Source organism: Anomaloglossus baeobatrachus, chromosome 5 (genome assembly GCF_048569485.1).
Source record: "Anomaloglossus baeobatrachus isolate aAnoBae1 chromosome 5, aAnoBae1.hap1, whole genome shotgun sequence".
Classification (NCBI taxonomy): domain Eukaryota; kingdom Metazoa; phylum Chordata; class Amphibia; order Anura; family Aromobatidae; genus Anomaloglossus; species Anomaloglossus baeobatrachus.
Window position 1 is genome coordinate 316,778,398 of NC_134357.1, and position 24,461 is coordinate 316,802,858.

Consider the following 24,461-nt stretch of genomic DNA (forward strand, 5'->3'; position numbering starts at 1 on the left):
CGGTAACAATGTGTTACCGATGCTGCAGCGATAGTCCCGCCCCCGTCGCACGTGCAATATCTAGTGAAAGCTGCCGTAGCGATTATTATCGCTACGGCAGTTTCACACGCACATACCTGCCGTGCGACGTCCCTCTGGCCGGCGACCCGCCTCCTTCCTAAGGGGGCGGGTCGTGCGGCGTCACAGCGACGTCACACGGCAGGCGGCCAATTGAAGTGGAGGGGCGGAGATGAGCGGGATGTAAACATCCCGCCCACCTCCGTTCTTCTCATTGCAGCCGGGAGGCAGGTAAGGTGATGTTCCTCGCTCCTGCGGCTTTACACACAGCGATGTGTGCTGCCGCAGGAGCGAGGAACAACATCGCACCTGTCGCTGCACCGGCATTATGGAAATGTCAGAGGCTGCAGCGATGATACGATAACGACGCTTTTGCGCTCGTTCATCGTATCAAAAAGGTTTTACACGTTGCGATATCGACTGCGACGCCGGATGTGCATCACTTTCGATTTGACCTCATCGACATTGCACGTGCAATGTCGCAACGTGCAAAGCCGCCCTTAGTTTCAAACCAACTGATAAATTGAATCAGTAGTATCTGATGTCCACTTATGGGTTTCTTCTTATAGGGAACCTGTCATTCCATTCATGTTACCCAAACACACAGTCAGTATGAATCCCTGCATGCCTGCAACAAGTTGGAAGAGCACCCTTGACGGCTTCTCCTCGCACCAGTACAGTTTATTGACAAATCTCTACCATCCATGTACATAGAAACCTGTCAATCACCTGCAGTGGTGGGCAGACGCCGGCTGAGGACGGCGCTCTCATTTCTGCCTATGGTGACCGGATGCCAGCTCTTCAAACATTTCAAACACTGAAAAGTTTCAGAGCATACTTGGTTGCAATCATGTGATATGGGCATAATGAACTGAATTATAGGTTCCCTTAAAGCAATGAACATATATTGCCAGGACAAGCCTATAGCACTAGTATTTGGCTACATAGATCTGGTACAAGTTCCTGATCCCCAGTGGCAGCCTGTGTAAATCTTCCATGGAAATCGTCATTGTCACTTTCCATACTCCTAGGAGGAACATATTTTTGGGATCAAGATGATCTGTCAACTCTGTCTTAAACCTCAGTTATAGAAAGTTAAGAAAATATATTTATTTATGTAAGCAAGATATAACTGGTACTAATACGTGAAATTACATTACATGTTGTATCATGATCATAGAGTATATCCTCGACAATATGATTGAAGCGGTAAACTAACCACCTAATTTACCTTTTGTACACTGAAGTCCATAGCAAGAAATGTTGAGTTTTGAAGCCAAATTCTGGAATGCTGCGATCGATCCTTCAATGGGGTGCACCAGGAAGAGATGATGCTCGTTACTTTGTACATTATTAAGCTTGGCGATAGTGGAAGCATCGGGATTCACCAGGAGATTATTAAGATCCAGGAAGCTAAGATCTGGTTGTGCAGAGGTTTTCTGAGAAGGCTTGGATTCTAAAAAGTTAAAGGTTGCCAACAGGATGTTACATAAAACTAAGAACTTGTCAAAGTCAATAAGAAACCTAATAGTTGGGTGCCTTGTTACAGATTATGGATTGGGGACCAGAAACATCAAAAGATGGTTCATAACATGCTGAACTGATCATTTTTCTTACAAACAACTTTAGGCCACATTTTTAAGAACGTTATGAAGAGGTACAATAATTTAATTAGGTATAGAAGCCAGCCAAAATGTCACTTAGGTTAAAGGACTGCTCTAAGACTGGGTTTTACAACTGTATCCCTGGTATAATTGAAACTGCAGCTCATCCTAGTGTGTCAAAATAACTCAGTCAAGCTAGCCTATGTGAAGACATATATCTGATCCCCACTGAGTACAAGGTCATCTTCAGGATTTCCAGGATATTTTCCTCAAAGTTTATTTGTTTTGCGTTTGGATGCAGTCAGTCCCTCTGCACGGCTATAAAGCTGTCATACTCATGGAGGTGGTAGATGAAGCTGGAGATCTCGTCAAGGACAACATGGTTTAAATTATTTCTTAACGCATTATAGCTGGCAGCTGACTGACGTATGTGTGATACAGCTCTTGTCAGTTGACACACAGCTCTTGGGAGCTGTATATCTTCACTTTGCAGCCCGGACTGACACAGGACTAGATGAGCTCTAGTGAAAATTATATCAGGGAGACCATCTTATCTCATTTTTGAGAACCCTGTTAAGGTTAAGTGTAATAATACCATGCCAAACTTCACTACTAGATCATACTAATAGTATTAGCAGTAATTAATTCACTTTACATATGACTTTTGTTTATCTAGATTGATTGACTTATGTGGCATTTTCATGAATACTACACCCATTAACTCTGTTGCTGGTCCTCCTATCCATATTTCTGCCCATTAATGTATTTGAAAAGAGCTGGGTGATCTTATTTTATTGCCAAAGTAAAGAATTAATTACATGACTTTTATGAAAAGTAAAAGATTCAGCTTGATTTGGCCATCAATGTTTTATAAAGGTCATTCATTTTTGGTCTGTTATGCACCTGTCCATGCTTCATTGTTGCCCCTTCTTCTGTGGTTTCTTATACTGTGGTCTACACCATGTTTTACATAGTTACCTGGAAAACGCACCCAAAGCCTTTTAAAAGGAAGAAGACAGCTTCCCCATGTTCCACAAACCGGGCCCATATCTTTATCCCACTCTATATACTGCTTCCTATTCTTTTGTTTTCTAAATAATTTATTTCCATAAAACAGTTTATTTAATTTTGCTAGGGATATGCAAATCATTGTGTGACTAGTCAAGAATGCGTTTTCTTTCCTCTAACTAATAGTCACACTAATCTTGTTACAATCTCTGTGGGTGTCAGTTTATGATTTACAAGAACGGCGTCACCACTAACTCTGCAAATCACTGGATACCAGATAATTTGGGCTGAAGCCGGGTGTATGCACCCCTGCTTCATTAGGGCATTGTGCATTTCCAGTGAGGCAGCGGTGACGTACAGTGCCTACAAGTAGTATTCAACCCCCTGCAGATTTAGCAGGTTTACACATTCGGAATGAACTTGGCATTGTGACATTTGGACTGTAGATCAGCCTGGAAGTGTGAAATGCACTGCAGCAAAAAAGAATGTTATTTCTTTTTTTATTTTTTTTTTTAAAATTGTGAAAAGTTTATTCAGAGGGTCATTTATTATTCAACCCCTCAAACCACCAGAATTCTGTTTGGTTCCCCTAAAGTATTAAGAAGTATTTCAGGCACAAAGAACAATGAGCTTCACATGTTTGGATTAATTATCTCTTTTTCCAGCCTTTTCTGACTAATTAAGACCCTCCCCAAACTTGTGAACAGCACTCATACTTGGTCAACATGGGAAAGACAAAGGAGCATTCCAAGGCCATCAGAGACAAGATCGTGGAGGGTCACAAGGCTGGCAAGGGGTACAAAACCCTTTCCAAGGAGTTGGGCCTACCTGTTTCCACTGTTGGGAGCATCATCCGGAAGTGGAAGGCTTATGGAACTACTGTTAGCCTTCCACGGCCTGGACAGCCTATGAAAGTTTCCACCCGTGCCGAGGCCAGGCTTGTCTGAAGAGTCAAGGCTAACCCAAGGACAACAAGGAAGGAGCTCTGGGAAGATCTCATGGCAGTGGGGACATTGGTTTCAGTCAATACCATAAGTAACGTACTCCACCGCAATGGTCTCCGTTCCAGATGAGCCCGTAAGGTACCTTTACTTTCAAAGCGTCATGTCAAGGCTCGTCTACAGTTTGCTCATGATCACTTGGAGGACTCTGAGACAGACTGGTTCAAGGTTCTCTGGTCTGATGAGACCAAGATCGAGATCTTTGGTGCCAACCACACACGTGACGTTTGGAGACTGGATGGCACTGCATACGACCCCAAGAATACCATCCCTACAGTCAAGCATGGTGGTGGCAGCATCATGCTGTGGGGCTGTTTCTCAGCCAAGGGGCCTGGCCATCTGGTCCGCATCCATGGGAAGATGGATAGCACGGCCTACCTGGAGATTTTGGCCAAGAACCTCTGCTCCTCCATCAAGGATCTTAAGATGGGTCGTCATTTCATCTTCCAACAAGACAACGACCCAAAGCACACAGCCAAGAAAACCAAGGCCTGGTTCAAGAGGGAAAAAAATCAAGGTGTTGCAGTGGCCTAGTCAGTCTCCTGACCTTAACCCAATTGAAAACTTGTGGAAGGAGCTCAAGATTAAAGTCCACATGAGATACCCAAAGAACCTAGATAACTTGGAGAAGATCTGCATGGAGGAGTGGGCCAAGATAACTCCAGAGACCTGTGCCGGCCTGATCAGGTCTTATAAAAGACGATTATTAGCTGTAATTGCAAACAAGGGTTATTCCACAAAATATTAAACCTAGGGGTTGAATAATAATTGACCCACACTTTTATGTTGAAAATTTATTAAAATTTAACTGAGCAACATAACTTGTTGGTTTGTAAGATTTATGCATCTGTTAATAAATCCTGCTCTTGTTTGAAGTTTGCAGGCTCTAACTTATTTGCATCTTATCAAACCTGCTAAATCTGCAGGGGGTTGAATACTACTTGTAGGCACTGTATAACACAGCCAACCAAGAGATTTGCGTCGGTGGTAGTGACTGTGTCCTGAGTCATCACTGCCTCCCTGGACATGTGTACCTTCCACTAGTCACCCACTGATTTGCATTTACCTGGCCAAATTAAAAAACCAAGTGTATTGTGTAAGCTAGTCTTCAGCCTGATTGGTTCCCCTAATTGGCTATCTTCTCTTCAAACCTGTGTGGTTTCTACAACCTGCATCTACTTCCTTCAGTTCTTATGCCAGTCTATATCCCTGGCTTTCTCTTCTTTGGTGTCCTGCTCCACTTGTCTGCCAACTGTCCTGATACTCGCTGTTGTACACGCCATCCGGCAAGTCCAGCCTGCTGTGTCAATGCCCTCGGTCCTTATGTTCAACCTGACCTGCGGATTAGGGAATCTACCTCACCAGGTGAATCCTAATAGTTCCACCTAGTCTGGCCCTTTTTGACATGCTAGATTATTTTCTATTATAAACTGATGTAAATATGGCCACGACATTGAACCACATGTATAATGAGAAGTCTTAGCTATTTCGAATAGCCCTCATATTCAATCTATGACAAACTAAAGGCTAAAAACTATTTAGCAAACAGGAAATGGCATATTATTTCTAGAAATATAATTTATCAATTTCAGATAGTAATGAAAATATTGGGAAATGATCTAAATACGTCACAAATCAGTTGATAACCTACCTTCATTATGTCCAGGCTTGGAAGAGAGTTCCCGCAATTTGTTAATTGTTAGTTGTCTAACTTCTCGCATAGCCATGACAATATCATAATCTCGTTCCAGTGTCTGTCGCACCTCTACACCCATGAGGGAATCCAGCCCTAAGTCAGCCAGTGTGGTGTCAGGATTCAAGCTGGTCACGTCTCGGACACCTTGAGAAAAAATATATATCAGATACATCAACCCTCAATTTGACCTATATAATCTCATGGGGGGATAAACAATTAATCCAGAACTCCACAGGAGAATCAGTGGAAAAACATGGTGCACGGAGACCCTAGTAATGATAAAAGAAATTTTTATTGAAAAATTACATTTAAAAGGTTCAAGGAATAAAATAGCAATTACCCCAAAATGGGGGCCAACACTGGTGTATAGAGAATAAAGATCTTTGCCCAAGCACAGAGTGGGACGGTAACAGTACTGCTGGTAAGTACAATAGTTAGATCTGTATTTAATAGATTTTTAAGGATTTTGGGGGAGGATGTTTTATATATACTGCTCATGAACGTTTAAGGATATTTGGCTTTCACGTGAAATTTCAGGATGCAAATGCACTCTAACCTTTTCATGTGTACTTAATGTAAACTTCTCTAATTTTTTGATTCAGATGTCCAGCTGTTGAATGTTTCAGAAATTTTTGCACAACTTCCTGTTCTAAACAAGGATCTTAATGGCAAAGAAGGGAATTTTGTTTACTTACCGTAAATTCCTTTTCTGCTAGCTCCAATTGGGAGACCCAGACAATTGGGTGTATAGCTATGCCTCCGGAGGCCACACAAAGTATTACACTAAAAGTGTAAAGCCCCTCCCCTTCTGCCTATACACCCCCCGTGCTCCCACGGGCTCCTCAGTTTTGGTGCAAAAGCAAGAAGGAGGAAAAAATTATAAACTGGTTTAATGTAAATTCAATCCGAAGGAATATCGGAGAACTGATACCATTCAACATGAACAACATGTGTACACAAAAAAACAGGGGCGGGTGCTGGGTCTCCCAATTGGAGCTAGAAGAAAAGGAATTTACGGTAAGTAAACAAAATTCCCTTCTTCTTTGTCGCTCCATTGGAAGACCCAGACAATTGGGACGTCCAAAAGCAGTCCCTGGGTGGGTAAATAATACCTCATAATAGAGCCGTAACGGCTCCGTCCTACAGGTGGGCAACCGCCGCCTGAAGGACTCGCCTACCTAGGCTCGACCAGGTAGCTGCCTGACACACCTGCTGAGCCGTAGCCTGGTGCCGCAAGGCCCAGGACGCTCCCACGGCCCTGGTAGAATGGGCCTTCAGCCCTGAGGGAACCGGAAGCCCCGAGGAACGATAAGCTTCGAGAATTGGTTCCTTGATCCACCGAGCCAGAGTTGATTTGGAAGCTTGTGTCCCTTTACGCTGGCCAGCGACAAGGACAAAGAGTGCATCCGAGCGGCGCAGGGGCGCCGTACGAGAAATGTAGAATCTGAGTGCTCTCACCAGATCTAACAAGTGCAAATCCTTTTCACATTGGTGAACTGGATGAGGACAAAAAGAGGGTAAGGAGATATCCTGATTGAGATGAAAGGGGGATACCACCTTAGGGAGAAATTCCGGAACCGGACGCAGAACCACCTTGTCCTGGTGAAACACCAGGAAAGGGGCTTTGCATGACAACGCTGCTAGCTCAGACACTCTCTGAAGTGAAGTGACTGCTACTAGGAAAACCACTTTCTGCGAAAGGCGTGCGAGAGAAATATCCCTCATTGGCTCGAACGGTGGTTTCTGAAGAACCATCAGCACCCTGTTCAGATCCCAGGGTTCTAACGGACGCTTGTAAGGAGGGACGATGTGACAAACCCCCTGCAGGAACGTGCGTACCTGTGGAAGTCTGGTCAGGCGCTTCTGAAAAAACACAGAGAGCGCAGAGACTTGTCCCTTAAGGGAGCCGAGCGACAAACCCTTTTCCAATCCGGATTGAAGAAAGGACAGAAAAGTGGGCAAGGCAAATGGCCAGGGAGAAAAACCCTGAGCAGAGCACCACGACAGGAATATTTTCCACGTCCTGTGGTAGATCTTGGCGGACGTTGGTTTCCTAGCCTGTCTCATAGTGGCAATGACCTCTTGAGATAATCCCGAAGACGCTAAGACCCAGGACTCAATGGCCACACAGTCAAGTTGAGGGCCGCAGAATTCAGATGGAAAAATGGCCCTTGAGACAGCAAGTCTGGTCGGTCTGGTAGTGCCCATGGTTGGCCGACCGTGAGATGCCACAGATCCGGGTACCACGACCTCCTCGGCCAGTCTGGAGCGACGAGGATGGCGCGGCGGCAGTCGGCCCTGATCTTGCGTAACACTCTGGGCAACAGTGCCAGAGGAGGAAACACATAGGGGAGTTGAAACTGCGACCAATCCTGAACTAAGGCGTCTGCCGCCAGAGCTCTGTGATCGTGAGATCGTGCCATGAATGCCGTGACCTTGTTGTTGTGCCGGGACGCCATTAGGTCGATGTCCGGCATCCCCCAGCGGCAACAGATCTCCTGAAACACGTCCGGGTGAAGGGACCATTCCCCTGCGTCCATGCCCTGGCGACTGAGAAAGTCTGCTTCCCAGTTTTCCACGCCCGGGATGTGAACTGCGGAGATGGTGGAGGCCGTGGCTTCCACCCACATCAAAATCCGCCGGACTTCCTGGAAGGCTTGCCGACTGCGTGTTCCGCCTTGGTGGTTGATGTAAGCCACCGCTGTGGAGTTGTCCGACTGAATTCGGATCTGCTTGCCTTCCAGCCACTGCTGGAACGCTTTTAGGGCAAGATACACTGCCCTGATCTCCAGAACATTGATCTGAAGTGAGGACTCTTGCTGAGTCCACGTACCCTGAGCCCTGTGGTGGAGAAAGACTGCTCCCCACCCTGACAGACTCGCGTCCGTCGTGACCACCTCCCAGGATGGGGGTAGGAAGGATTTCCCCTTCGATAAAGAAGTGGGAAGAAGCCACCACCGAAGGGAAGCTTTGGTTGCCTGAGAGAGGGAGACGTTCCTGTCGAGAGACGTCGGCTTCCTGTCCCATTTGCGTAGGATGTCCCATTGAAGAGGACGCAGGTGAAACTGCGCGAAAGGGACTGCCTCCATTGCTGCCACCATCTTCCCCAGGAAGTGCATGAGGCGCCTCAAGGGGTGTGACTGACCTTGAAGGAGAGATTGCAACCCTGTCTGCAGTGACCGCTGTTTGTTCAGCGGAAGCATCACTATCGCTGAGAGGGTATGAAACTCCATGCCAAGATATGTCAGCGATTGGACCGGTGTCAGATTTGACTTTGGAAAATTGATGATCCACCCGAAACTCTGGAGAGTCTCCAGAGTAGCGTTGAGGCTGTGTTGGCATGCCTCTTGAGAGGGTGCCTTGACCAGCAGATCGTCTAAGTAAGGGATCACCGAGTGACCCTGAGAGTGGAGGACCGCAACTACTGTAGCCATGACCTTGGTGAAAACCCGTGGGGCTGTCGCCAGGCCGAACGGCAGTGCCGCGAACTGAAGGTGTTCGTCTCCGATGGCGAAGCGCAGGAAGCGCTGATGCTCTGGAGCAATCGGTACGTGGAGATAAGCATCTTTGATATCGATCGATGCAAGGAAATCTCCTTGGGACATTGAGGCGATGACGGAGCGGAGGGATTCCATCCGGAACCGCCTGGTCTTTACGTGTTTGTTGAGCAGTTTTAGGTCCAGGACAGGACGGAAAGACCCGTCCTTCTTTGGAACCACAAACAGGTTGGAGTAAAAACCGTGACCCTGTTGCTGAAGAGGAACCGGGACCACCACTCCTTCTGCCTTCAGAGTGCCCACCGCCTGCAGAAGAGCAGCGGCTCGCTCGGGAGGCGGAGATGTTCTGAAGAATCGAGTCGGAGGACGAGAGCTGAACTCTATCCTGTAACCGTGAGACAGAATGTCTCTCACCCAACGGTCTTTTACCTGTGGCAGCCAGGTGTCGCAAAAGCGGGAGAGCCTGCCACCGACCGAGGATGCGGTGTGAGGAGGCCGTAAGTCATGAGGAAGCCGCCTTGGTAGCGGCACCTCCGGCGGTCTTTTTAGGGCGTGACTTAGACCGCCATGAATCGGAGTTCCTCTGATCCTTCTGAGGCCTTTTGGACGAGGAGAATTGGGACCTGCCCGCACACCGAAAGGACCGAAACCTCGACTGTCCCCTCCTCTGTTGGGGTATGTTTGGTTTGGCCTGGGGTAAGGATGTTTCCTTTCCCTTGGATTGTTTGATGATTTCATCCAATCTCTCACCAAACAAACGGTCGCCAGAAAATGGCAAACCGGTTAAGCACTTTTTGGAAGCCGAATCTGCCTTCCATTCCCGTAGCCACAAGGCCCTGCGTATTGCCACCGAATTGTCGGCTGCAACCGCCGTACGGCTCGCAGAGTCCAGGACAGCATTAATAGCGTAGGACGCAAATGCCGACGTTTGAGAGGTTATGGACGCCACTTGCGGCGCAGACGTACGTGTGAGTGCGTCAATTTGCGCTTGACCCGCTGAGATAGCTTGGAGTGCCCATACGGCTGCGAATGCTGGAGCAAAAGACGCGCCGATAGCTTCATAGATGGATTTCAACCAGAGCTCCATCTGTCTGTCAGTGGCATCCTTGAGTGAAGCCCCATCTTCAACTGCAACTATGGATCTAGCCGCCAGTCTGGAGATTGGAGGATCCACCTTGGGACACTGAGTCCAGCCCTTGACCACGTCAGGGGGGAAGGGATAACGTGTATCCTTAAGGCGCTTGGAAAAACGCTTATCTGGACAAGCTCGGTGTTTCTGGACTGCCTCTCTGAAGTCAGAGTGGTCCAGAAACATACTCGTTGTGCGCTTGGGAAACCTGAAACGGAATTTCTCCTGCTGAGAAGCTGACTCCTCTACTGGAGGAGCTGAGGGAGAAATAGCCAACATTTGATTGATGGACGCGATAAGATCATTCACTATGGCGTCCCCATCCGGAGTATCAAGATTGAGAGCGGCCTCAGGATCAGAATCCTGATCAGCTACCTCCGCTTCATCATACAGAGAGTCCTCCCGCTGAGACCCTGAACAATGTGATGATGTCGAGGGAATTTCCCAGCGAGCTCGCTTAGGCGGTCTGGGGCTGCGGTCCGTGTCAGAGACCTCACCCTGGGATCCATGAGACACCCCGGGAGGACATTGTTGTTCCAACTGAGGGGAACCAGGGAGCAATGATTCCACAGTGCCCATTGTCTGAGATACCGGTCTGGACTGCAAGGCTTCTAGTATCTTAGCCATAGTCTCAGAAAGTCTATCAGTAAAAACTGCAAACTCTGTCCCTGTCACCTGGACAGTGTTAGCAGGTGGTTCCTCCTGGGCCACCCTTAGCAGAGGCTCCGGCTGAGTAAGTGCTATAGGAGCCGAGCATTGCACACAATGAGGGTCAGTGGAACCTGCCGGTAGTATAGCCGTACATGCGGCGCAGGCAGCATAGTAAGCCTGTGCTTTGGCACCCTTGCTTCTTGTGGACGCCATGCTGTTGTCTCCCCTGAGCAATCCAGGAGGGTATATAGCCAAAAATCAACCGTGCACCATACAGTGTAAAGTATAGCCTATAATCATATAATCTATAAGTACACTTCTGCACAAGTGGGGCCAGCACCTCAGGTGCTGCTTACCGCCCGCTCAAAGCGGTTGTGTGGTCACCAGAATCCCTGCCTGGGTCTCCCCGAGCTTGTCTCCCCTCTCCAGCGTCAGAAGAGCTGACAGGAATGGCTGCCGGCGTCCTGAGGAGAGGAGGGGGCCGTGGGCGTGCCCTAGAAAGTGCGGGAATCTGGTGCCCCACTGTGCACAGTGAGGGGGGTGGAGTATGCAAAGCATGTTCCAGCCCTCAGTGCTGACTTCTCGTACAGCGTCCCGCCCTTCCCCTGACTGGCAGGCCTGGGGGCGGGAAAAAGTGAGACTAGGCCGCAAAAGCCGGGGACTAAAGTTATAAGCGCGGCCGGCGTATAAGCCCGGTCGGCGCGGTAGTCCTCGGCGCACTAACAGTCCCAGCCGCGCCGCAGTGTAAAAATGGCAGCGGCGGTCAGCGCGGTAGTCCCCATAAACTAACACACCCAGCACGCTGCAGTGTGTGATGGCACAAGCGCGGTCAGCGCTGCGGTCCCCGGCGCACTAACACACCCAGCAATGCTGGAGTGTTTCTGTGCGCGGTCCCCACGGGGACACAGAGTACCTTAAAGTAGCAGGGCCTTGTCCCTGACGATACTCGGCTCCTTATCCAGCAGAGTCCCCAGGAGCTGTGGATAGAGCACGGTCTCAGTGCCTGGAGACCGATTAGGATTCCACTTCACCCAGAGCCCTAAAGGGGATGGGGAAGGAAAACAGCATGTGGGCTCCAGCCTCCGTACCCGCAATGGATACCTCAACCTTAACAACACCGCCGACAAGAGTGGGGTGAGAAGGGAGCATGCTGGGGGCCCTGTTATGGGCCCTCTTTTCTTCCATCCGACATAGTCAGCAGCTGCTGCTGACTAAGCTGTGGAGCTATGCGTGCATGTCTGCCTCCTTCGCACAAAGCATGAAAACTGAGGAGCCCGTGGGAGCACGGGGGGTGTATAGGCAGAAGGGGAGGGGCTTTACACTTTTAGTGTAATACTTTGTGTGGCCTCCGGAGGCATAGCTATACACCCAATTGTCTGGGTCTCCCAATGGAGCGACAAAGAAATTCACAAGGCGTGTGATTCATGAATCACCCCATAAGTTTTGAGGTTCAATTAGAATTGTTATTCACAGTCCTCTTCATCATGCTGTTCACATTTTGACATCATGAGACCAAGATGACATCTAACAATTGATCAACACTATCTTGCCATTGAGAGGCTTCAAGCAGGATGTTCTCACACAGAAGAGGCAACTGATCTTAGAGTGTCACAGAGTGTCATCAGCAGGTTTCAAAAGAGATACAGAAAGACTGGAAGAGTGGCAGAAAGGCAAAGAAGTGGACGTCCTTTGGCCACATCCCACACTGATGACCACTTCATTATGAACAATGACTTTTGAAACCGAATGATGAAAGACACACAACTCCAGGCAAAGTGTGGTCTGTGTGCTAGACAACCTGCACCACCAGGCACAGGCATCACTATCTAGCTGCATGAGGGACCAGTGGGCCTCAGTGCTTTTCACTGATGAAAGTCGATTCACGCTGAGCAGAAATTATGGTGGCCAACGATGGTGGAGACATCAAGGAGGGTACTGTGTGTCAGCCACTATTGTAACAAGATGAGCCTTTGGTGGTGGTTTTACAGTATGAGCAGGTGTGTCTAGATATACAGAACCGCCGTACACTTTGTGAATGATACAGTGAGAAGCTCCTACTACTTGAATAACATCATTAATCCAGTCATTGTGCCTCTGCATGAACAACACAGGCCTAATATCATCTTCATGGACAAAAATACTCCAGCTCATCGAGGTTGCATCATTAGGGAACGGCTGCTGGGGCACCTCAAATGGAGTGGCCTGCACTCTATGCAGACCTGAATCCCATAGAAAACCTATGGGAACAGCAGACTCGCCATGTAGAAGCTCTTAACTCTGTAGCCCGCAACCTCAATGATCTGAGAGCCGTTCTTCAAGAAGAGTGAAATGTAACACCTCAGCATGTTTTGTGAACAGCATGGGATGTCGTTGTCAACTGTCATTGATGCTCAAGGCCACATGACAAGTTATTGAGACATTAACATTTTTTGGGGTATACCACCACTGTTATTGGCTTTTGTTTCAGTAAATTGTTTGAGATGATTAAATCACCATTGCATGCTTCTACTTAAATGCCCTACTTTCATAATAAAATATCACTGTAGCATAAACTTATGTTTTACATATATTTCACTCAAAAGCCAAATATCCCTAACTTTTTGTGAATAGTGTGTGTACATATAAATATTTTTGACACAAACTGGTAGTTACTTGTATACCTAAATAGATTATGTGACCCTATAATTCACTTGAGTAGAAAACAAATTATTAGCAATAATGAACATCATGAATGACCAAAGTATACATATATCATACTATAGTGTCCTTCATATAGGGAGACTATAATAAGGGCTGTTGCTATTTATTACTTATGTCTATTGCTGTACACTTTGTTTATTAATGACATTCATTATTGCTAATGATTTGTTTGTACTCATTTAAGTGGATTATCGGGTGATACTCTATTTCAGCATGCAACTAACTATTGGTTTGTGCCAAATATATATACATATATATATATATATATATATATATATATATATATATATATATACACACACACACACATATATATATATATACTGTATATATATATATGTATATATATATATATAAATATATATATACACACACATATATATATATATGCATATATATATATATATATATATATATATATATACATACACACACATATATATATAAATATATATATATACACATATATACACATATATATATATATATATATATATATATATATAGATATATATATACATACAGTATATAAAAATCTTCAAACATCTATTAAATGCAGACCTATTGTACAGTACATACAAGTTGCTTTATTACCTGCCCATTGTGTATTTGGGCAAGAATCTATATTCTCTATACTCGAATTGGCCCCCATGTTGGGCTACTTGCTATTTTATCCCTTGAGTCTTTTATGTAATTTTTCAATAAAAACGGATTTTTGTGTACTCACCGTAAAATCATTTTCTCTTAGCCATCATTGGGGGACACAGGACCATGGGTGTTACGCTGCCTATCTATAGGAGGACACAAAGTAGATGCAAAAGCATAGCTCCTCCTCTGCAGTATACACCCCCTGGCCGGGCCAGGCAGTCTCAGTTTTAGTACACAAGCAGTAGGAGAAAAAAGCAGTAAAAAACTTCTCAACAGAGGAACATGAGAAAAGAAGAGTCAAAACCAAATAAGGTACTGAGAGAACCAAGGCCACGCAGGGCAACAGGGTGGGTGCTGTGTCCCCCAATGATGGCTAAGAGAAAACGATTTAATGGTGAGTACATAAAAATCCGTTTTTCTCTGACGCCTCATTGGGGGACACAGGACCATGGGACGTCCTAAAGCAGTCCATGGGTGGGAAACATAAAAGAAGACAACACAACCCAAGGACAAGGAACCAGTCCCAGACAGCCTGGAGCGCCTACTGAGAGAGGTGATCTACTGCCGTTTGCAGAATTTTCCTACCCAGATTTGCCTCAGTTGAAACCTGGGTATGGACTCTGTAATGTTTTGAAAAAGTATGTAGGCTAGACCAGGTCGCAGCCTTACACACCTGTTCCACTGAAGCCTGATGCCGAATGGCCCACGAAGCACCAACTGCTCGCGTGGAATGAGCCCGCAGCCCACTAGGAATGGGCTTGAGTTGCAGGCGGTAGACTTCCTGGATCGCAGAGCGAATCCAGTGAGCCAGAGTCACCTTTGAAGCTGCCTGTCCCTTCTTAGGCCCCTCAGGAATGACGAACAAAGAGTCCGTTTTCCTAAAGGGGGCTGTCCTGGATATGTAATATCTGAGAGCTCTGACGAGGTCTAACGAATGCAGAGACCTTTCCACCCTATGAACTGGGTGTGGACAAAATGAAGGCAGAACAATGTCCTTGTTCAAATGAAACAGGGTAAGAACCTTTGGAAGGAAATCCGGAAGGGGGCGCAGAACCACCTTGTCCTGGTGAAAGATCAGGAAAGGCTCGCGGCAAGAGAGTGCTGCAAGCTCCGAAACCCGTCTGATGGACGTAATTGCCACCAGCAATGTTACCTTCCAGGACAGAAGAGCAAGGGAGGATTCCTTGAGGGGTTCAAAGGGAGACCTCTGGAGACCGTCCAGAACGAGGTTGAGGTCCCATGGGTCCAGTGGCCGTTTGTACGGGGGAACAAGATGGGAAACGCCCTGGAGGAAGGTCTTGACTTGCGGTTTCTGAGCCAGGCGGCATTGGTAGAAGATTGAGAGCGCTGAGACCTGCCCTTTAAAGGAACTGAGAGCCAACCCCGCTTGCAAGCCAGACTGTAGAAAGTCGAGAATTCTGGGGAAGGCCAGAGGCATAGGCTGGACGTTAGTTTCTCTGCACCATGAAAGGAAGATTTTCCACGTACGGTGGTAAATGCGGGATGAATCAGGCTTTCGGACGCTGATCATGGTGGAAATAACCGCGGGGGAGAATCCCACTCTTGTTAATACCCAGGTCTCAATGGCCATGCCATCAGCTTCAGGGCTCTGGAGTTCTGATGGGAAATGGGCCCTTGGGTCAGCAAGTCTGGGATGTCTGGAAGGCGCCACGGTGCGTCTGTGAGCATTTGTACTAATTCGGTGTACCAGGCGCGCCTGGGCCAGTCCGGTGCTATCAGTATCACCGGGACTCCCTCTGCCTTGATCTTCCTGATCACCCGCAGCAGCAGGGGTAGAGGTGGAAATATGTAAGGCAGGCGGAAGTGGTGCCAGGAGCAGACTAGAGCATCCGCGCCGATGGACTGCTGGTCGCGTGACCTGGCTATGAACGCGGGTACCTTTGCATTCAACCTTGAGGCCATTAGGTCCACGTCTGGTGTGCCCCAGCGAGTGCAGATGTGTAGAAACACATCTGGGTGGAGAGACCATTCTCCGGCGGCCAGGCCTTGGCGACTTAGAAATTCTGCTGCCCAGTTCTCTACCCCCGGTATGTGTACCGCTGATATCACTGATCCCGTCGATTCGGCCCAGCTGAGGATCTTGTGGGCCTCGAGATAAGCCGCTTTGCTGCGGGTGCCCCCCCTGCCGATTGATATAGGCTACAGCTGTCGCATTGTCCGATTGGACTCGAATCTGACGACCCGCTAGCAGAGGGCAGAACGCTCTGAGCGCGAGGAAGATCGCGCAGAGTTCCAGGGTGTTTATGGGTAGGGAAGACTCCTGGGGCGTCCAACGTCCTTGAGCAGTGTGGTGCCGGTACACTGCTCCCCAGCCTAGGAGGCTGGCGTCCGTGGTCAGGACCAGCCAGTTCACTGGGAGAAAGGATCTCCCCTTCGATAGGGATGATGACCAAAGCCACCAGCGGAGTGCGTACCTGACTGAAGGCGTCAGGTGAAGATGTCTGTCCAGGGAGAAGGGGCTCTTGTCCCAGGCCGCTAGAAGGGCTAGCTGCAGTGGGCGGAGGTGCAGTTGAGCAAAGGGTACTGCTTCCATAGCCGCCACCATCCTGCCGAGCACTTTCATGCTGAATCGAATGGAGCGAGACGGAGGACGTAGAAGGCAGCGTACCGCTCGTTGAAGAGCGATCGCCTTGTCCTGAGGGAGAAGGATCAAGCCCCGACGGGTGTCCAGGGACATGCCCAGGAAGGTGATGGATCGTGATGGGACCGGGGATGATTTGTCCAGATTCACTAGCCACCCTAAGCGAGATAGGGTGTCCACAGTGATCTGTACGCTGGTTGAGCAGTCGCGGAAAAAGGGGGCCTTGATGAGGATGTCGTCCAAGTAAGGGAAAATGACCACTCCCCTGGCGTGAAGGACGCTCATGGCGGCCGCCATGACTTTGGTGAAGACCCTTGGTGCGGTGGCAAGGCCGAAGGGTAGATCTTCGAATTGAAAGTGGGAGTCCTGAATTGCAAAGCGGAGGAACTTTTGGTGATCTGGGGCGATGGGTATGTGCAGGTACGCGTCCTTGATGTCTATGGATGCGAGGAATTCCCCTTCGACCATGGATGCAATAATGGACCTTAGGGACTCCATTCTGAATCTCCGTACGTGCACATGCTTGTTTAGGTGTTTGAGGTCCAGGATGGGGCTAACTGACCCATCCTTTTTGTGGACCACAAAGAGGTTGGAATAAAAACCCCCGAACTTCTCGTCGTCTGGGGCAGGTATTATCACTCCTGCTGTTAGAACCGACTCGAGGGTCGGGTCCGAAATTCTATGTGGTAACCGGAAGACACAAGGTCTCGCACCCATTTGTCGTCTGAGGCGGCAGCCCAGATGTGTTGGAAGAGCCACAGTCGACCTCCTACAATGAGTGTGTCTTCCGGGGCGCCGAAGGAGTCATGAGGGGGGAAAACGTCGTGGCCGAGTCTCCCTAGTCCTGGACTGTTTAGGTCTAGGCTGCCATGACGAAGTAGGTTTCGGGGAGAGCTGAGAAGGTCGGTCCCTGCGTAGTCCGCGGCTGGTGGCGTGGACAGCATGGGGTGTCGACCAACCAAATGAGTTCCGAAAGGAGCGGAACGAGGACTGTGGACGTCTGGTGAAGGACGTCCTGGACTTCAGCTGGGGGAGGGAGGTACTCTTTCCTCCCGTGGCGTCAGAAATGAGCTTGTCCAGACGTTCGCCAAACAATCGGTCTGGAAAAAAGGGGAGGCCCGTGAGAGACTTCTTGGAGGCAGAGTCCGCTCGCCACTGTCGGAGCCAGAGAGCTCTACGGATGGCTATGGTATTTGAGGCAGCAAACGCTGCGCAGGTAGCAGCGTCCATGGAGGCCTGGATGAGGTACTCCGCCGCAGCGGCAATTTGAGCTGTTACCTCTGTGAAGGTATGAGTGAACTGGGATTCCTCAAGCGAAGTGTTAAGGGATTCTGCCCAGACCGAGATCGCCTTTGCGACCCACACAGAGGCAAAGGAGGGCGAGAGGGAGGAACCCGCAGCCTCAAAAGCAGGGCGGGCGAGGTGCTCCACCTGTCTGTCTGTCGGGTCCTTGATGGAGGAACCATCGGGTAAAGACAGCAGCATCTTTGTGGTAAGGCGGGAGACCGGGGGGGTCGACCGAGGGCGGATCGGCCCAGCCTTTAGGGGCAGGTGAAGCAAAAGGGTACCGGGACTCCATGAGTTTTCGGTTACCGAAGCGCCTATCAGGCTTCTCCCTTTGCTTTGTGAGTATATCCTGAAACTCAGGGTGATCAGCGAAAACCTTTTGGGGTTTCCTTGCCCTCTTAAAGGAGCCTGCATGGTCAGTGGTAGTGGATGGGGGATCCTCCACATGCAGAGTTTGGTTGATTGCTGCTATAAGGGAGTCTATTGCAGTTTGATCATCTGGGTAGGCTGAAACCAAGGAATCCTCCTGGTACAAACAGCATTCTCCTTCCTCCAGCTCTTCAGAAGCCGTGGAGCGTGTGTGAGAGCCTGCCCTGTGTGCTCCCGAGGGGGAGCCCGCTGGAGACGCCGTGTGCTCTTTTCCTGATCCCTGCAACCGGTGAAGTATGTGCCCGGATTACCTCAGAAGGATCCTTCATAGGGGTATCCTCAGGCTGCGTTCCGTCTAGGGACCCAGAAGGGTGTGGAGGACGACATTGCATAGCCAGCACCAGATTCTGTGACAGTTTTTCCATGGATTGGGACAGAAACTGTGCCCATTCTGGTGGGCTGCGAGCCCTAGGTTCTGGGCTGACGGTTGCGGCGGTGGTGGCAGGGGGGTCTTGGAGGGCTATAGGGGCACAGGACTCAGAGAGAAGAGGTGTGTTTACGTGGTAGCTCAACGTGGCAGGCAGTGCAGGCTAAATAATAGACTATGTGAGCCTTAGCCCTCTTAGTGCCTTTTGAATTCTGCATGTTCCTGATAGGAGTATGCTAGGAGGGGGAGCAATGCTCAGCAGAGCTACAGTGAGAAGCACCTTACCAGAATCAGCCGATGGCTGGAGATCTTCCCACGCTTTCCTGGGTGGGCGGGGCTTATCGCGCCCGCGGGGGGAGCGGGGCTTAGTGCTAAAAGAGCGTGAAAAAGTAGTCAGTCGGGAAAGGAGCTTCTGATAGTTTTCTTCCCTCTCTCTCTAGTCAGCACACAGCTTGTCACTGGTGGTTATCAGCTGGCTTTTCTGCTAGATCAAATAAACAGAGCAGATAATAAACAGCGTGAGTCTCTGAGCTCTGTGATTCTCTAGCCACCCCCTCCCCCCTGCCACCGGGAAATTATCTGTGCAGGAGTTTGCAAACAGGAGGGACTTCCCCCCTCCTCCAGCCAGCAAGCTAGGGAAAAGTTAACACTGTGTGTTCAGGATTCCTGGGGCTCTCTTCCTTGCATTAGCCAGGGACTTTCTCATAATAAATACTGTATATTCAGCCCTGGGAGCCTTTCCTGCACAGCCTTTTCTCCCTTTGTCTGCTAAACCAGTCAGGGGGGATCTCACCTTAAACACTGCTTCAATCCAGGCAGTGACAATAGCAGAGTCAGCTTGCTGTATCCGGTCACAACGGTGCCATATTCAACTCAGAGCCTGCAAAGAGGGGCTGAGGAATTGATGCCATATTCAACTCAGAGCCTGCAAAGAGGGGCTGAGGAATTGTGCCTCTGCCCTGGGCTTTGGAAAATCGGTGTCTATGGAACCCATCGTCCAGCCCAGGATCCAGCGTCGCGGGAGGGGGTAATTAAATTAACACTTCACGTTCCCGCCCGTTGATGGTAGTGGGAGATCGGTCCCAAAGGAAACAGTCGCCCTCAAAAAATAATAAACCTTGAAAGGAAGTGCCTCCTACAGACACTAAGCTAAAACTGAGACTGCCTGGCCCGGCCAAGGGGAGTATACTGCAGAGGAGGAGCTATGCTTTTGCATCTACTTAGTGTCCTCCTATGGATAGGCAGCATAACACCCATGGTCCTGTGTCCCCCAATGAGGCGTCAGAGAAATTATGTTTTTAGCATTACAGTGGTACCTTGCTTAACGAGAACAATCCGTTCTGGGACTGTGCTTGTTAATCAAGGTACTCGTTCAGCAGAGCAAGATTTCCCATAGGAAATCATTGCAATGCTGACGATCCATTCCACAACTTCTAAAATGTCCCATCCTGGTCCCCTATTCTATCATTCCACACATGCACAAACACACACAAACACACACAAACACACACAAACACACATGCATGCATGCACACACACATATTATATGCTCACCTTACCTTCCGTTCCATCGCCAGTCTGCTGGGACTTGCTGTTCTCTGGTACGGGTACGGGATGTGTAACGCGTTACCATAATGACGAGGCAGGAACTTCCCGGCCAGGCAGAGCCGCTTGCCTCTGATTGGCCAGCGCTCTGCCTTTCATTAGCGGTGACAGGAAGTGCCTCCCTTGTCGCTATGGATGCAGATATACATCGTTGACTGGAGCGCTGCGGCACACTACAGCACCCAGGAGGCTGGCGATGAAACGAAAGGTAAACATATTATGTTATATTATATGCTCACCTTACCTTCCGTTCCATCGCAAGCCTCCTGGGTCTTGTAGTTCGCCGCGAGGACGCCGCGATGTACCCAGGAACTACAAGAACCATCAGACCCGCGGTGGAACGGAAGGTAAGGTGAGCATAATACTGTATGTGCGTGCGTGCGTGTGTGTGTGTTTGTGTGTGTTTGTGCATACATGTGTGTGTTTGTGTGGACTGCAAGTGCGAGTCAGAGTGTGGTGGATGGACAAAACCGGAAGTGTGTGCAGTGAGAATTTCGCTCGTACAGCAAAGCTTTCTCGTAAAGCGGGTTACAAATTTACAGAAAGCTTTGCTTGTTAAGCGAAATTCTCGTTAAGAGGGTTACTCGTTAAGCGAGGTACCACTGTACTAGGGTCTCAGTGCACTTTGTTTGTCCACTGGTTCTCCTATGGAATTCTGGTTGAAACCTACAAAAAACAGCAGCGCAAGATCAGAACACTAAATGTCTTAACCTAAAATTCTTAAAGGGAATCTGTCAGTAGGATCAGCCCCCCCCCAAATCCATCTATGTGGGAATGCATATCATAAGAAGTTCAATAAAATGATACCTTTATATTTGCGATTTTATGTCTTATTCCAGAGAAATATGTAAATGAGCTGTTAAGATATATGTGTCAGAGATAGATCTCCCTGAGAATTTTTCTCCAGAGCTTATTTAAAATGAAAGTGGACACGATTAGTGTGATGTAATGACTGATAGTCTGCTCTCCTGATCTATATGTCTTACACTGGTAAAGTCATCTTTTATTTAAAATAAGCTCTGGAAACAGATTCTCAGGGAGATCTTTGTCTGACCCATAGATCTTAACAACTCAATAAGAAACCAATGTATTTCTCAGGAATAAAACATCGGATCACAGATATCAAGGTATCGGTGAATTCAACTTTTTATGACCTACATGCCCATATAGTTGGATTAGGATGAATGATTCTACTAACAAATTCACTTTAAAGGGGTTGTCCCATTTAGGTCATTTATGCTATATTGAGGATATGTCATAAATATTGAGTTGATGTGGACCCTACTACTTTGAACCACATCTATCCAGAGTAGAGCGCTCTGTTTTCGAGACAGATGTGGGTCCCAGCTACTGAAACCATAGCTTAAGGACAGTTATAGAATATCCTAAAAACTAAAAATCCATGATGGTCTGCACAGGGAGTTCTACCACAGATTTCCAATAAGACCTGCAGTCCGAATGGAAATCAGTTATAATTTCAGGGCCAGGTTCATTTTTGCATTTTTGCTATTTTGTTTTCATAAATAATTCTCCTTTAGTGATTTTTTTATTTACGAGAAATTCATAAAAGGATTATTTTTAGTTAATTTTCTGCATTTCAGCTTAATAAAGCTTTTTCAGATGTTTTACACTGATTCATCAATTGCAAGTCTTTCAAATGCTGCAAAAAATGTTCACAAAAGACCTTATTGCACTGATTTTTTTTTGTATGCCAGAAAATTTTATCCCAAATTGTATGACTTTTTGGGGCAGCAAAATACATGACTTTTTGCTTTAAAAAAGTGCGGAAAAAAAAAAGTTAAAAAGATAAAAAATGAAGACAATTTTTTAGTAAGCACAAAAGTCAAGAAACAGATATGCCATTTTTAAGAATTTAGTGCAAAAAACGCAAAAATTCAAATAATGCATGGTTTATGATGTAGCTGGATTTCCAGACGATAACAAAAGGAACAAATGATGTTGTCCACAATGTTAATACAAATAAAACCATGTATTCTTCATATTAAGAGCAAGACTTCCAATACAACTGATGTTTTATTTTACATAGGAAGCCTTGGCAACTGGCATTTCTGAAATGTTCTTACCTAAAATGTGAGCTACAGCCTCCACCAAATCTTGTTGACCAGCTCCCTTAGCTTTCACAGAGATTGTCTTCTCGGCCAAGACAAAACTGGACATAACGGGATGAGACTGATTAAGGAATTGATCAAGCACCTCCAGACAGGAACTGATCCTCTGCGGTAATGTGCCCCCAATTACTGTGTCATTACTTCCCATGGTCTCCAGCACAACACCCACATCGCCAATAGCTCCCCACTGAACAGCCAAACCTGTGGAGTCAAGTGTAGGAAGTTTTAAAAACAATATCAGGCAATTAAAAAATCATTGTTTTAAACCATTTTCTTTACTGAAACAGTAAGTATTTTTGCTGTCCATTATGGAATTACACAACCCAAGATCCACTTGTATATAAAAGGATCATATGCCCTCTACTGGCTATATTTGTATAATACCTGGCAGATCGTTTTGACGCCGTTTTTCACATATACGCTCCATTGTTGAGTTTGCAAATCCGTAGTTACTTTGGCCGGCGTTTCCTCTCCCGCAACTCACTGAGGAAAATATGACAAAATGATCCAGCTCAGGACACTTCTCTCTGCTGACCCTGTGAAATGACAATCAGGACGTTATATCAATCTGTGGTTTCTAAAACCCAATAGATAAATACAGTAGTGTGCAAAAGTTTCAAGCAGATGTGCAAAAAATGCTGCACAGTAAGGCTGCGTGCCCACAATCAGAATTCACTGTGTTTTGGATACAGCATGGGTCAGCTGTGTCCAAAAGGCTACATTGTACAGTACAAGCACAGTGGATGGGATTTCTAGAAATCCCATGCCCACTGTGCTTGTATTTCCCACAGCGAAAACTGCCCTGCGGTGTGGCTTTCCGAGCCACAGCATGTCAATTCTTTGCTGAGGAGACACAAGCGTTCTCCACAGGGAGAACACAGTGAGAGACAGCATCACACTGAACCCTGAGGAGGAGACCCATGGCCCCGCAGGTCAGGATCTGCCGCGTCCATTATGCAGCGGGTCCTAATTCTGTGCACATACCCTAAGGCGGGCTTTGCACACTACGACATCGCAGGTGTGATGTCGGTGGGGTCATGTCGAAAGTGACGCACTTCCTGCGTCGCTCTCGACATCGTAGTGTGTAAATCCTAGCTGATCCGATTAAAGATCGCAAAAGCGTCGTAATCGTATCATCGGTGTAGCGACCATCCCTTCACTTCAAAATAGCATTCATTTTTCTTGGTACACTTGAACAAAGTCAGGGATTTTTTGTTGGATTATAGAAAGGTCTATAAGTAACCAATCATGCCACAGAAGAAATGATGGTCATTATTTTCATATGCAGGTTCAAACAAAGTCATTAACTGAAACAGAAACAGCTTTGTAAGAGGCTTAAAACTGGGCGGTGAACAGTTAAACTGTGAAACTAAAGTGGAGTTATACACATTCGCAACCCTGAGCACAGCAACAAGTCACAAGGTAGTTATACTGCATCAGCAAGGTCTCTCCCTGGCAAACATTTCAAAGCAGACTAGTTTTGCTGTTCAAGCACTTTTAAAAAACACCAAGAAAAAGGCAGTGTTCTGGACCATAATCGAAGTGGTCGTTAAACATAACATTGCCACAAATAACAGATCATCCTTACTTCCTTTTGATATGGGAAGATATCTAGCATTGCCATCAGCTCAAAAAAGGTAGCAACCAAGTACACCAAATACAAAACACAAGATAGCCCAAGCTCTGCACATCTCACGGAGCACTCTTCAATACAGCATCCAAATATGAATGGAGTATGGCTCAATAACAAACCTACCAAGAAATGGCTGTCCACCTAAACTGACATTCCAAGCAAGAAGAGCACTAATTAGAGAAGCAGCTAAGAGGCCTATAGTCATGCTGGAGGAGCTGCAGAGATTCACAGCTCAGATGGGAGAATCTGTCCACAGGACAACTATTGGTCATATAGTCCAGAAATTTCACTTTTATGGAACAGTGGCCAGAAGAAGGCCATTTTTGAAAGCAAGCCTAAAGACGTCCCATTTGCAGTTTGCAAAAAGTCATGTAGTGGACATAGCTAACATGTAGAAGGCGGCTCTGGTCAGATGAGA

At 47.5% G+C, this 24,461-nt stretch overlaps 1 protein-coding gene across 1 annotated transcript in view; it reads right to left on the reverse strand.

The window, feature by feature from the left end:
• The window catches only part of FASN (fatty acid synthase), a 196,418-nt gene that overhangs the window by 14,489 nt on the left and 157,468 nt on the right, over window positions 1-24,461 (reverse strand). Inside the window, exons 36-39 of the mRNA XM_075349737.1 lie at window positions 22,795-22,946; window positions 22,366-22,611; window positions 5,322-5,510; window positions 1,289-1,513 (exon numbers count right to left, since the gene is read on the reverse strand). Of these exons, the coding sequence (XP_075205852.1) occupies window positions 1,289-1,513; window positions 5,322-5,510; window positions 22,366-22,611; window positions 22,795-22,946 (812 nt within the window). The remainder of the gene's footprint in view (window positions 1-1,288; window positions 1,514-5,321; window positions 5,511-22,365; window positions 22,612-22,794; window positions 22,947-24,461) is intronic.